Source organism: Ursus americanus, chromosome 18 (assembly GCF_024610735.1).
Source record: "Ursus americanus isolate L20-20 chromosome 18, mUrsAme1.1.p, whole genome shotgun sequence".
In the NCBI taxonomy this organism is placed as follows: domain Eukaryota; kingdom Metazoa; phylum Chordata; class Mammalia; order Carnivora; family Ursidae; genus Ursus; species Ursus americanus.
The window spans coordinates 34743257-34757980 of record NC_142144.1 but is presented as its reverse complement, the minus strand read 5'-3'; the positions used below and the strand labels follow the sequence as shown (position 1 = coordinate 34757980).

Here is a 14724-nt window from a genome sequence, read left to right as displayed (position 1 = left end):
CACGAGAAACAAATAAACAAATCAAAAAATGGGCAGAAGATATGAACAGACACTTTTCCAATGAAGACATACAAATGGCTAACAGACACATGAAAAAATGTTCAAAATCATTAGCCATCAAGGAAATTCAAATCAAAACCACACTGAGATACCACCTTACGCCAGTTAGAATGGCAAAAATAGACAAGGCAAGAAACAACAATTGTTGGAGAGGATGTGGAGAAAGGGGATCCCTCCTACATTGTTGGTGGGAATGCAAGTTGGTACAGCCACTCTGGAAAACCGTGTGGAGGTCCCTTAAAAAGTTAAAAATTGAGCTACCCTATGATCCAGCCATTGCGCTACTGGGTGTTTACCCCAAAGATACAGACGTAGTGAAGAGAAGGGCCATATGCACCCCAATGTTCATAGCAGCAATGTCCACAATAGCTAAATCGTGGAAGGAGCCGAGATGCCCTGCAACAGATGACTGGATTAAGAAGTTGTGGTCCATATATACAATGGAATATTACTCAGCAATCAGAAAGAATGAGTTCTCAACATTTGCTACAACATGGACGGCACTGGAGGAGATAATGCTTAGTGAAATAAGTCAAGCAGAGAAAGACAACTATCATATGATTTCTCTCATCTATGGAACATAAGAACTAGAATGATCAGTAGGGGAAGAAAGGGATAAAGGAAGGGGGGGTAATCAGAAGGGGGAATGAAACATGAAAGACTATGGACTATGAGAAACAAACTGAGGGCTACAGAGGGGAGGGGGGTGGGGGAATGGGATAGACCGGTGATGGGTAGTAAGGAGGGCACATATTGCATGGTGCACTGGGTGTTATACACAACTAATGAATCATCGAGCCTTACATCGAAAACCGGGGATGTACTGTATGGTGACTAACATAATATAATAAAAAATCATTATTAATTAAAAAAAAAAAAAAAAAAAAAAAAACAAAATTAAAGCTGAAATCAATCAAGCAGAAACCAGAAGTACAGTAGAGCAGATCAACAGGACTAGAAGCTGGTTCTTGGAGAGAATCAATAAAATTGACAGACCACTGGCAAGACTTATCCAAAAGAAAAGAGAAAGGACCCAGATTATTAAAATTATGAATGAAAAAGGAGAGGTCACGACGAACACCATTGAAATTGGAAGGATTATTAGAAATTTTTATCAACAGCTATATGCCAATAAACTAAGCAATCTGGAAGAGATGGAATGCTTCCTGGAAACCTATAAACTACCAAGATTGAAAAAGGAAGAAATTGATTTCTTAAACAGGCCAATTAATTATGAAGAAATTGAGTCAGTGATAAACAACCTTCCAAATAACAAAACTCCAGGCCCGGATGGTTTTCCTGGGGAATTCTACCAAACATTCAAAGAAGAAATAATACCTATTCTCCTAAAGCTATTTCAAAAAATAGAAACAGAAGGAAAGCTACCAAACTCATTCTATGAGGCCAATATTACCTTGATCCCCAAACCAGGCAAAGACCCCCTCAAAAAGGAGAATTACAGACCGATTTCCCTAATGAATATGGACGCCAAAATCCTCAACAAGATACTTGCTAATAGAATCCAACAGTTCATTAAAAGGATTATCCACCACGATCAAGTGGGATTCATACCTGGGATGCAAGCGTGGTTCAATATTCGCAAATCAATCAGCGTGATACATCATATCAACAAGAAAAGACTCAAGAACCATATGATCCTCTCAATCGATGCCGAAAAAGCATTTGACAAAATACAGCATCCTTTCCTGATTAAAACCCTTCAGAGTGTAGGAATAGAAGGTACATTTCTCAATCTCATAAAAGCCATCTATGAAAAGCCTACTGCAAATATTATTCTCAATGGGGAAAAGCTGGAAGCCTTTCCCTTAAGATCAGGAACACGACAAGGATGCCCACTCTCGCCACTATTATTCAACATAGTACTAGAAGTCCTTGCAACAGCAATCAGACAACAAAAAGGGATCAAAGGTATTCAAATCGGCAAAGAAGTCAAAATGTCTCTCTTCGCAGACGACATGATACTCTATATGGAAAACCCAAAAGAAGCCACTCCCAAACTATTAGAAGTTATAGAGCAATTCAGTAACGTGGCGGGATACAAAATCAATGCTCAGAAATCAGTTGCATTTCTGTACACGAATAACGAGAACGAAGAAAGAGAAATCAGGGAATCCATCCCATTTACAATAGCACCAAAAACCATACGTTACCTTGGAATTAACTTAACCAGAGACGTAAAGGACCTTTATTCTAGAAACTATAAATCACTCTTAAAAGACATTGAGGAAGACATAAAAAGATGGAAAGATATTCCATGCTCATGGATCGGAAGAATTAACATAGTTAAAATGTCCATGCTACCCAGAGCAATCTACACTTTCAATGCTATCCCGATCAAAATACCGAGAACGTTTTTCAAAGAACTGGAACAAATAGTCCTTAAATTTGTATGGAACCAGAAAAGACCCCGAATCTCCAAGGAACTGTTGAAAAGGAAAAACAAAGCTGGGGGCATCACAATGCCGGATTTCGAGCTGTACTACAAAGCTGTGATCACAAAGACAGCATGGTACTGGCACAAAAACAGACACATAAACCAATGGAACAGAATAGAGAGCCCAGAAATGGACCCTCAGCTCTTTGGGCAACTAATCTTTGATAAAGCAGGAAAAAACATCCGGTGGGAAAAAGACAGTCTCTTCAATAAATGGTGCTGGGAAAATTGGACAGCTACATGCAAAAGAATGAAACTTGACCACTCTCTCACACCATACACAAAAATAAACTCCAAATGGATGAAAGACCTCGATGTGAGACAGGAATCCATCAAAATTCTAGAGGAGAACATAGGCAGCAACCTCTACGACATCGGCCAAAGCAACCTTTTTCATGACACATCCCCAAAGGCAAGAGAAACAAAAGATAAAATGAATTTATGGGACTTCATCAAGATTAAAAGTTTCTGCACAGCCAAGGAAACAGTCAGAAAAACTAAGAGGCAGCCCACGGAATGGGAGAATATATTTGCAAATGACACTACAGATAAAGGACTGGTATCCAAGATCTACAAAGAACTTCTCAAACTCAATACACGAGAAACAAATAAACAAATCAAAAAATGGGCAGAAGATATGAACAGAGACTTTTCCAATGAAGACATACAAATGGCTAACAGACACATGAAAAAATGTTCAAAATCATTAGCCATCAAGGAAATTCAAATCAAAACCACACTGAGATACCACCTTACGCCAGTTAGAATGGCAAAAATAGACAAGGCAAGAAACAACAATTGTTGGAGAGGATGTGGAGAAAGGGGATCCCTCCTACATTGTTGGTGGGAATGCAAGTTGGTACAGCCACTCTGGAAAACCGTGTGGAGGTCCCTTAAAAAGTTAAAAATTGAGCTACCCTATGATCCAGCCATTGCACTACTGGGTGTTTACCCCAAAGATACAGACGTAGTGAAGAGAAGGGCCATATGCACCCCAATGTTCATAGCAGCAATGTCCACAATAGCTAAATCGTGGAAGGAGCCGAGATGCCCTGCAACAGATGACTGGATTAAGAAGTTGTGGTCCATATATACAATGGAATATTACTTAGCAATCAGAAAGAATGAGTTCTCAACATTTGCTACAACATGGATGGCACTGGAGGAGATAATGCTTAGTGAAATAAGTCAAGCAGAGAAAGACAACTATCATATGATTTCTCTCATCTATGGAACATAAGAACTAGAATGATCAGTAGGGGAAGAAAGGGATAAAGAAAGGGGGTTAATCAGAAGGGGGAATGAAACATGAGAAACTATGGACTATGAGAAACAAACTGAGGGCTACAGAGGGGAGGGGGGTGGGAGAATGGGATAGACCGGTGATGGGTAGTAAGGAGGGCACATATTGCATGGTGCACTGGGTGTTATACACAACTAATGAATCATCGAGCCTTACATCGAAAACCGGGGATGTACTGTATGGTGACTAACATAATATAATAAAAAATCATTATTAAAAAAAATAATATGGAATAGGACATGTTGAAAGGTAACATGAATCAAGGACCCATCCAAATATGTTCAAAGATAGAGGCCAAGGAGCGATTGAATTACAGATCTATAGACTAGCGCTTTTTGTAAGTTAAAAATAAAACTTGAAGTGTTATTTTTCCTGGACATCAATTAGTTCAGTATGCATCCCAAAAATAGACAACTCTAAGGCTTGACCAGTGGTATATACTTTCGCAGAAGTGCTTCTAGAACGGGGCTGAGACGTCCCATTAAATGCTTCCTATTCACATAAAGCCTTCCGTGTGATCAAGTTTGCTATGCATCTTTGATGAAATTGGCCCTTTATCTTATCCTCTGAGACCCTCAGGTGAGAGAAACTAGGGAATAGAGATCTCTCAGGACCCCGCACTATCACTGGATGAAGTGTTTGCGAAGTACCAGGTTCCTCACAGCAGCCTTCACGTCCTTGTTCCTGAGGCTGTAGATGATGGGGTTGAGCATGGGGGTGACCACCCCATAGAAGAGGGAGGTGAGCTTGTCTGAAACATCCTGCTTGTCTGCCCCCAGCGGGTCCTTGGATTTGGGTTTCCCATACATGAAGAGGATGGTTCCATAGAAGACGACCACCACTGTGAGGTGGGCAGAGCAGGTGGAGAAGGCCCTTTTCCTCCCCTCAGCTGAGGGGATCCTCAGGATGGTAGCAATGATAAACACATAGGAGACTAAAATGAACAGAACTGGAATGCCCAGGAAGATCACATTGGCCACTGCCATACTGATCACATTGATGGAGATGTCAGCACAGGCCAACTTCAGGACAGCCAGGATCTCACAGGTAAAGTGGTTGATGACGTTGTCCCCACAGAAGGGCAGTTGCATCGCTAAGGATGTTTGCACCAATGCAGTCATGCTTCCAGCTGCCCAGGAGCTGACAGCCATGGGCACGTAGGCAGCCTTGCTCATGACCACAGGGTACCTCAGGGGGTTACAGATGGCCACATAGCGATCAAATGCCATCATACCCAGAAGCACACACTCTGTGGCTCCCATAGCAAAGGAAAGAAACATCTGCACAGCACAGGCAGAGAAGGGTATGGTTTTCTTGGGGGTCAGGAAGCTGTCAAGAATGAGGGGGACTGAGGAGGTTGTGTAGCAGATGTCCAGGAAGGACAGGTTCCCCAGGAAGAAGTACATGGGCGTGTGCAGGCAGGAGTCAAGAATGGTCACCAGGATGAGGATGCCGTTGCCCAGCAGGATCACCAGGTACATCAGGAGGATGAGCACAAAGAATATTTTCTCCAGCCTCGGGTAGGCTGAGAGTCCCAGGAGGATGAACCCCGCCACAGGAGAGGTCCAGTTGGACCTGTCCATGGTATATCTTCCCTGTCACCTGTGGGAACTCAGGAAGCCAACTTCAGGATTCTTTGATACCTAAAGTGGCCAGAAAGCCATTGAGGATACTTTCGTTGCTAAGCAGCTGGAGAACAGCTCTGGCAATCTGGGGGCTCTTTACATTGATCTAATTAAATGCAGAGAAATTGGTCAAAATCTACTTTGTGATATTTGGCCACCCATAGAGGTGTTTGACATTTCACAAAATTGGATTTAATTTTCCTAAGCACATTTACAATTACCATCACACATTTACCTCAGCTTATACCATATGTGGCTGATTCATTCTAATCAATTTTATGAGAATTGTTATACTCCATTTGTATGAATTTTTTTTTCTTTTGGGACATAAGACTGGTGGAAATAACTGATCTTAATTCTCAATTCCTGATCATTTTCCTCTCCAAGTAATTTTGGATATGACTTCCCTCCTCTTTTATAGTTCTCTCTCACAGTCCACAGACCCTTGGGATATTCATTCATTCATTTCTTCACTCACCTTCCAAACTCCTTGGAGCACTTACCAAAGAACTGACTTTCACCAATAATTCAATGTATGGAGATTATCAAGTCCCTTTTCCTCTCTGGGCTCTGTTTCCCTAATACTCATTTTGGAATGGATTATGTTTTGAGATTTTCTATCCAGGGACTAACTGATCTCATGAATTTCTCATTCTAGGACTTTCTGTCCTACCACTGAGATGTCCTTCTCTCTTTCCTTCCAGTTCACCCAGTGCCACATAGTCACAAGGAATGAAGCCAGGAATCTGGCTGGGCCCACAGAGTTTACATTCTCTTATACAAGTTCTCTCTTACCTTTTCTGTAAATAGGGCAATGACGAAAACCACTTGTCTGAGGTCCGGGAAATGTCCAGAGTCTGAAATTAGCCAATCTGATCTGAAAGTAGCAGCCAGAGGAGTTAGCCCCTAAAATGGATGAGAGCTAAGTTCTCTGGTCTTTGTTGTATGTTTAGGTAAAATCCACAAAGGACCATGCATTGCCTATATGAAGCCAGTTAAATTCCACCCTGCTATTGGGATTATTCCAGTCCCAGAAGTGATTTAAAGTTTTGAAAGTAAACTGACAAAGTTTAGAAACTTTATACATCTGGGATTATGTCCCCATGATCCAATTATTTTGAAGTCCTTCCAGAAATACTTTCTTCTCCCTTCCTCCCTTTATACCCAACCTGTTGAGCTATTGGAAAGCATTAGAAAGGAAGGGTCATTCTGGTCCTGCCAGAATTAACATAAACCCCCAGTCAATGAGAATACTCAGTAGAGTCCACGATAGTTCTAGGAGAGTGTGAAACTCACTGCACAGGACAAATCCTTACAGCTCAGTATCACTGGCATTTCCAAATTCAGGATGTTGGGGTTGGAAAGAGGCAAGTGACCTAGAAAATTCCTTCTTGTCTGTGTCCCACCATATAGATTCGGAGCTCCTGCCATAGGCCAGGCCTTTATAAGGCATTGGGAGAGCCACAAATGAATCTGGTTCTAGCTCTTGCCATGAGAGTTTCACAGGTATAGAAGCTGTGGACTTGAAAAAAGCCAGTTGATTGCAAAAGTGATGTCCTGCTGTTTGAAGTCTTTCTTATGCTTATTTGTTTTATCCTTTCCAGAGAATAAACTTTTTTGGGGGATGGCTAGGAGACAGTTAGCCAATGTCATGGGTTGAGCAAGGGGGTGTGGGGACTCTGTTTCTTATACTTTTTTTTTTTTTTGGCCTAATCTTCCTTGTTTTAGCAGCAGCCCTTCACCCTGGGACCTAGAGGGACCTGGTACAGTGGCTTCTCAATGCTGGAGATCTGATTGCAGCACAGCACTCTCCCCGTTTCTGGCTCAGGATTTAGCTCTGTCAGATCTGCCTTAGCAATGACCACTAGTTTATCCACTTTCCAGCCTTCAAAACGTTATCACTCTGATGTCCCCCTTCTTCTTAAGCTTGCGGTTTGTCGTTTTTAAAAAAATGAAACAAAACAAAAAAACTGTAGTTTTTGTGTGTTTCGGGAGCGAGCAAATTTAGGTGCATGTGTTCAGTCCTCCTGTATGCCTCAGTCCTGATTCTGTGCAGTTTCTAACATCCCCTATTATTTTCTTATATGTGTTAGTCAATTGTTTCTTGTCTGTTTCCATCTGCTAGAATGCAAGTTTCACAAAAGCAAGGACTTTTTTCTACATTGTTTATAAATGTACCCTAAGTATAAAAACTGGACCTTGTTTACAGGAAGCATTCAATGAAGAGTTGCTGAATAAATCAATAAATGAATTTGTGACCTACTCTTGTTTTCTTCTTTGCTCTGTGGAAGCTCTTCTTTTTGTATTTTTACTTTTATTCCATCTTTTTAAAGTTTTATTTTGTAAACATTTTATAACGTATATAACATATTGGTACAGTAGAACATTTATGCATTTTATAAATAAATAACCAGACAGTGTAAACTGAAAGGAAGCATGGCTTTAAAACCTAGGGGACCATTGTCCCCAGATACCTAGCTTCTGGCTATGGCTCCAGCCTTTCAGATATGTAACAAATCTCTCTTTTCTAAGTGGCTCTTAAATACTGGAAACATCTACCTTGAGTAGAACAAGCTCGCAGAACTCAGGACTTTTGGCCCTATTGAAAGAGAATCTGCCATCTCACTTGTCTGTACCATGTACATTTCTTTGTTGGAGGCCATCCATGGTGAACAGGGGTGGGTGCTCCTGTTTTCGAAAGTCACCTCTGAGCTTCGAGATGCCTTGAGGGTCTAGTTTGGAGTCTCTCTCTCTCCTAACTTCGGTTTCTCCTGCAACTCTTCTACAGTCTGTCACCCCTCAGTATTCCACTCATGAGCTTCGGTCTCCTGTGGAAAGCTCAGGAACAAGTGGGAGGGCCCACACCATTGCCTAAGCTCTTAGGATTGGCCCCAGTACTGCCAGGCACACAGGAATCGGGACACATATCATAGTGACAACCTGATTCACTTCTGCTCTTTACAGGAGCTTTGCCCACATTCGCTCTTAACATCTTATTACGTTGGTGTGACTTTGTTGCTGGGTGAACTGGGGATACCTTGAGCTCCAAGGCCTTGACACAGCCCATCTAAAAGATATTGTGGGGGGCTCTTGGTCTTATCATGAGAAAGAATTCAAGGACAGACACAACACAGCTGATGAGCAGTACAAACAGGAGAGTTTATTAAGTCTCGTTATTCACTCTCTAGATGTGAGAGTGGGCGAGCTCAAGGGAGTGCTGCACCCATAGGGGTTTGGATTTCTATCTGTAATCGACAGTTTTTAACAAAGAGGTGGAATATTCTTTACTCAAAGGTGGAAATTTTCTTCAAAGCAGGTGGTCTCTTCCAGGAATATGGGTTATGTGCCTTTTCTTCCTTACTTGGTCAGGGGTTTTCTGTCATGGCACCCTTAGGGAGGAGACTTTGTCAGCCATCTTGGGCCTGTCTGGTTTAATATGGTTTCCTGTGGTTTTGTTTTGGAGTGCTGTCAGGATAGACCCCTGACTTTAGTTAGCTGTGACTTTCTCTTTGCTGGCTTCCAGGCATCCTGTCAGAACCTAACTAACTGCCTCTAACAACTTTAAGCCCTCTCCATACTTTCCTGGAATGAGATTGTATGTGGGAAGAGATAACCTTAATCAATAGGTTAAGTAAAAATTCTGTAGAAATTGTAGGTATAAATTTTATATATGTATAAATATTTTATATTTACATATATTTCCTCTTTCCACTGAAAGGCCTAGAAACTATGATAAACTCAATAGCACCCTTGGCACCCAGATTGTGGTTTCTAAATACCAGTCCCCGGTAAAGGAAACAAGAACTCCTTAGAGAAAATAACTATTTCCATGTCTGTAAAGGAACTACAAATGTTGAGCCTATAATATCTTTACCAGAAAGCAAGGAAGCCATCAAAGATACTAGGGTCATATCAGAAGAACTCAGGAGCCATGAGCTCATAACTGCACTAAAACATAAACCTTTCAAGTATCTAGACCTAATCATCAACTTATAGGAAATACAGGGACAGACACTACAGAACAGTAATCAGTAGATTGTAGTAATGTACTAATGAATCATCGAGGCTTACATCGAAAACCGGGGATGTACTGTATGGTGACTAACATAATATAATAAAAAATCATTATTAAAAAAAAAGTAGATTGTAGTAATGTGAAACAGATAAGAGGTATATATTTGTTCATTCAGATGACCAAAATATATTTCTCATATATATATTTGGTCTTTGTCAAGAATTCCTGGTTCACAGCTCCCAAAACCTCCGGAATTTCCAGAACAAGAGCAATGGGAGCACCTTTGTTATAATGTCTGGTCTCTTGTCCTCAGTTCCTGAGAAACACTTCAGAGCCATAAAGGTGAAATGGTGTCTCATTATTTATTACAAGCCCCTTTCAAAGACACCAGAGTTTATGTTAATGAGGTGACTTTTGGAAAGCATATAAGAATGGAGGCTGTTTGTCAGGGAGACCAACCTTGAATAGAGTGTTGGAACTTTCAGTCCCACCTTCTCTATCCCCATCCCCAGTTTCCAGGGCAGGGAAAGGAACTGGAAATTGAACAACCACTAATGGCCAATGATTTAGTCAATTGTGCCTATGTAGTGAATCTTCCAAAAAAATCAAAAAGGTCGGGGTTCAGGGAACCTCCGGGTTGGTGAACAGGGAACATGGGGGAGAGTGGAGAGGGCATGGAAGCTCTGCACCCTTACCCATACCTTGCGCTATGCATCTCTTCCGTCTGGCTATCCTTGAATTACATCCTTTTATAATAAACCAGTGGTCTAATAAGTAAAATGCTTCTCTCAGTTCTGGAAGCTGCTCTAGCAAATAAAGAGGAAATTAAGGAGTGGATGGGGGGTGGAACAGGAGGGGAATGGGAGAGGGAAAAGGGACTTGCAGAGTAAAATACACTAATCATAATGCATAGTCTTATTTGGATTTTGGCTCAAATAAACAAATTGAAATAATTACAGCATTTATAAGACATTTGGGGAAATAGAAAATGCTGGATAATTGATGATTTCAAGGAATTAGTGTGAGTTTTAGGTAGGATAATGGTTACTTATTTATATTTTACAAGAGTGCTAGTCATTTTTAGAGGTAAAAACAGAAATATTTAAGGATGATATGCTTCGACTATCTGGGATTTGTTTCAAAATAATTCAGGAGAGAGAGAAATAATCCTTGGAGTTATAGATGAACAAGATTCTTCAAGATAAAAAGCTTCTGCACAGCCAAGGAAACAGTCAAAAAAACTAAGAGGCAGCCCACAGAATGGGAGAAGATATTGGCAAATGACACTACAGATAAAAGACTGGTATCCAAGATCTACAAAGAACTTCTCAAACTCAATACATGAGAAACAAATAATCAAATCAAAAAATGGGCAAAGGATATGAACAGACACTTCTCCAATGAAGACATACAAATGGCTAACAGACACATGAAAAAATGTTCAAAATCATTAGCCATCAGGGAAATTCAAATCAAAACCACATTGAGATACCACTTTACGCCAGTTAGAATGGCAAAAATTGACAAGGCAAGAAACAACAATTGTTGGAGAGGATGTGGAGAAAGGGGATCCTTCTTACACAGTTGGTGGGAATGCAAGTTGGTACAGCCACTTTGGAAAACAGTGTGGAGGTCCCTTAAAAAGTTAAAAATAGAGCTACCCTATGATGCAGCAATTGCACTCCTGGATATTTACCCCAAAGATACAGACGTAGTGAAGAGAAGGGCCATATGCACCTAAATTGTGGAAGGAGCTGAGATGCCCATCAACAGACAAATGGATAAAGAAGATGTGGTCCATATATAAATGGAATATTACTCAGCCATCAGAAAGAATGAGTACCCAACATTTGCAGCAACATGGACGGGACTGGAGGAGATTATGCTAAGTGAAATAAGTCAAGCAGAGAAAGACAATTATCATAGGGTTTCACTCATTTATGGAACATAAGAAATAGCAGGGAGATCAGTAGGAGAAGGAAGGGAAGAATGAAGGGGGAGTAAACAGAAGGGGGAATGAACCACGAGAGACTGTGGACTCTGGGAAACAAACTGAGGGCTTCAGAGGGGAGGAGGTGGGGGAGTGGGATAGGCCGATGATGGGTATTAAGGAGGTCACATATTGCATGGAGCACTGGGTGTTATACGCAAACAATGAATCATGGAACACTACATCAAAAACTAAGGATGTACTGTAGGGTGACTAACATAACATAATAAAAAATTATTTTTTAAAAAAAGATACATCATGAATGGCTCATTTTTGGATCTGGGACATGAATACCTAAGGATTCATTTTATTATCTTTTCTACTTTTCTGTAGATTTAAATTTTTCCATAAAATGAGAGAGAAATTCTCCATGTCTTGGGTAATATATTGTAAAGTTCTCTTTTGATTTGTCATTTCTCTGCAGACCACCTTTCTCTTTCTGGCAAGGCACATAGCCACATTCGTCCTGCATTTATGTGAGACAGGAATAGCCAAAGAGACTGTTTAAGGGCCCACACAGGCAGTGACCAGCAACCACGTTTCTGCCCAGTGTGGACAGGAGAGTGCTGTAGGGCTGAAGGGGGTGGCTGGCCACATCTCAGATGGGAGAAGTCCAGGACACCCAAGCAAGGCAAGCAGGGAGCATTTGTTTTTATCAGGAAATTTTGATTCTCAGGAAAAAATAGACATCCAGTTACCTCAAGGGAAGAGAGACATTCAGAGTTCACTGCCTCACAGAATCTTTGTCCCTTTTTATGTCTCTAGTAACTGAGATCCTGAGATCCACATTACACCTGTGGACCCCTTCTCAGGTGCTCCGTGAACTGGTTCTGCCTTTCAGTTTTATCATTCCACTTCTCCTCGGTCAGCCACCTTGCCCCATCTTCTGCTGGTCCTGTGGTGCTCCTGCTCTGCTCTTGCCCATAGGTCCTCCCTCTAACTCTCCGGACTACAGGGCCAGACTATGTACTTAAATATGTAAGACTTACTGAGGGCAGGAAAAGGAAGCTTAAAACCAGATACCAGCTATGAGTGTTCCTGGGCTAAGATCTTCCACATGCATTTGTAAGACCAGCTTTCTTGCCCTCAAAGGAAATACTCTACATGGAATCTACATGATCCCAGCTCCTCTGAGTATCAGGGGAAAGAAAGAGCCAACTTTGTTCTCATCCCCAATCTCAGCCCTGCCACTAAGAAAAACAACATTGAAAGATGTGCCATTTCATCTCCAATGTGAACAGTTTTTTATACTGTTATGTCATGAAGTTTTGCCCCACACTGTCTTCCACGTCTTCTTTGCACAAAAGGATCATGGATCTTAATGTAACTCAAAAGAACACTAAGCTGTTTTTCCCAAAACAATGAAGCAACTGCTCACAAGGGTGAATTCAGATGTGCCCAGAAGGAAACCAGAAAATCACTACTTGTTTTTTCAGCAGCACCCACTCCATCCCCTCAAGTCCCACCCCATCAGGTTTTAGGTTTCATCCTTTTTAGAACTTGGGTCCAGTAATAGCCAAAGTTCTCCATTATGTATGTGATTATATTTTCTGGTAATCATTCTTCACATATCTTTTCTTTGGGGGCATGTTCTTCTGAGATTCATGGGTGCGAGAGCCAAGAGCACAGAACTATAGGGATAGTTGTCCTCCAGATATGACTAGGTGAAGCATTTCTGACTCACCAGGTTCCTCACAGCAGCCTTCACATCCTTGTTCCTGAGGCTATAAATGATGGGGTTGAGCATGGGGGTGACCACTCCATAGAAGAGGGAGGTGAGCTTGTCTGAAACATCCTGCTTGTCTGCCCCCAGCGGGTCCTTGGATTTGGGTTTCCCATACATGAAGAGGATGGTTCCATAGAAGACGACCACCACTGTGAGGTGGGCGGAGCAGGTGGAGAAGGCCTTCTTCCTCCCCTCAGCTGAGGGGATCCTCAGGATGGTGGAGAGGATGAAGATGTAGGAGACAAAGATGAACAGAACTGGGACCCCCAGAAAAATCACATTTGTCACTCCCATACTAATCACATTGATGGAGATGTCAGCACAGGCCAACTTCAGGACAGCCAGGATCTCACAGGTAAAGTGGTTGATGATGTTGTTCCCACAGAAGGGAAGCTTCATTGCAAGGGATGTTTGAACCGTAGAGGCAGCACTTCCAGCTGCCCAGGAGCTGACAGCCATGGGCACATAGACAGTCTTGCTCATGACCACAGGGTACCTCAGGGGGTTACAGATGGCCACATAGCGATCAAATGCCATCATGCCCAGAAGCACACACTCTGTGGCTCCCATGGCAAAGGAAAGAAACATCTGCACAGCACAGGCAGAGAAGGGTATGGTTTTTCTGGGGGTCAGGAAGCTGTCGAGAATGAGGGGGACCGAGGAGGTTGTGTAGCAGATGTCCAGGAAGGAGAGGTTCCCCAGGAAGAAGTACATGGGTGTGTGCAGGCGGGAAACAGACAGAGTCACCAGGATGAGGACCCCATTGCCCAGCAGGATCACTAGATACATCAGGAGGATGAGCACAAAGAACGTTTTCTCCAGCCTTGGGTGGGCTGAGAGTCCCAGCAGAATAAACTCTGTCACAGAGATGGTCTGGTTGGCACATTCCATGGTATGTCTCTTCTTTCAACAGAGGAAAACACTCAGAGATCCAAACTCAATATTCTTTGCCTTGCTTAGGTCCAGGGCACCTGGTCTGGAGTTCCGGTTAGGCTGAGTGATTAGAAAATAATCTTGAAAGCCCACAGTCTCTATTTCTTCCAAGAAAAAGAAGCGATAAAATCATGAATTACTTTGGGCCCATAGAACATCAAATTGCAATATTTAAAATGGTGATTCTGATAATTTAATGCATTTCATCAGAGATAAGACATATAACACATTCATTTTTATGATTCTATGTCCATATGGCAGTTCATCTCATTCAACTTCGATCAGAAAAGTGACGTTAAGTTTGCCTCATGTTCTCCAACTTTGTGCCAGTTACTAGTGAAATGATTAGTTGTGGCTGCATACTTTCTTTCTTCTCTCCAGATCATTCTCACAGAAACCATACTCTTGTTGTTCCTAAGATTTCCTTTCTCATGGGCCCCACCTGCTCCAGGACCTTCCATCCATCTGTATTTCCATTCATCCATCCATCCATCCACCCACGCACCCACCCATCCACTCATCCATTAGTGTCTGAACATCCTTCCACTAAAATATTTGTTGATCAACTAGTATGTGGGTATGACAGTACCTATGGGAAACAGGGGTGCCCCATAGTC

The 14724-nt window shown here is 41.9% G+C and overlaps 2 protein-coding genes across 2 annotated transcripts; both read right to left on the bottom strand.

The window, feature by feature from the left end:
- Positions 1–4441: 4441 nt before the first annotated feature.
- Positions 4442–5401, bottom strand: LOC123781145 (olfactory receptor 13C7-like). The gene has a single exon (XM_045780530.2). The coding sequence runs from the start codon at positions 5399–5401 to the stop codon at positions 4442–4444; it is 960 nt and encodes a 319-aa protein (XP_045636486.2).
- A 7707-nt stretch (positions 5402–13108) lies between these two features.
- On the bottom strand, positions 13109–14065 carry LOC123781144 (olfactory receptor 13C7). Its single transcript, XM_045780528.2, has one exon. It carries the CDS (start codon positions 14063–14065, stop codon positions 13109–13111), a length of 957 nt encoding a protein of 318 aa, XP_045636484.2.
- Positions 14066–14724: the final 659 nt, after the last annotated feature.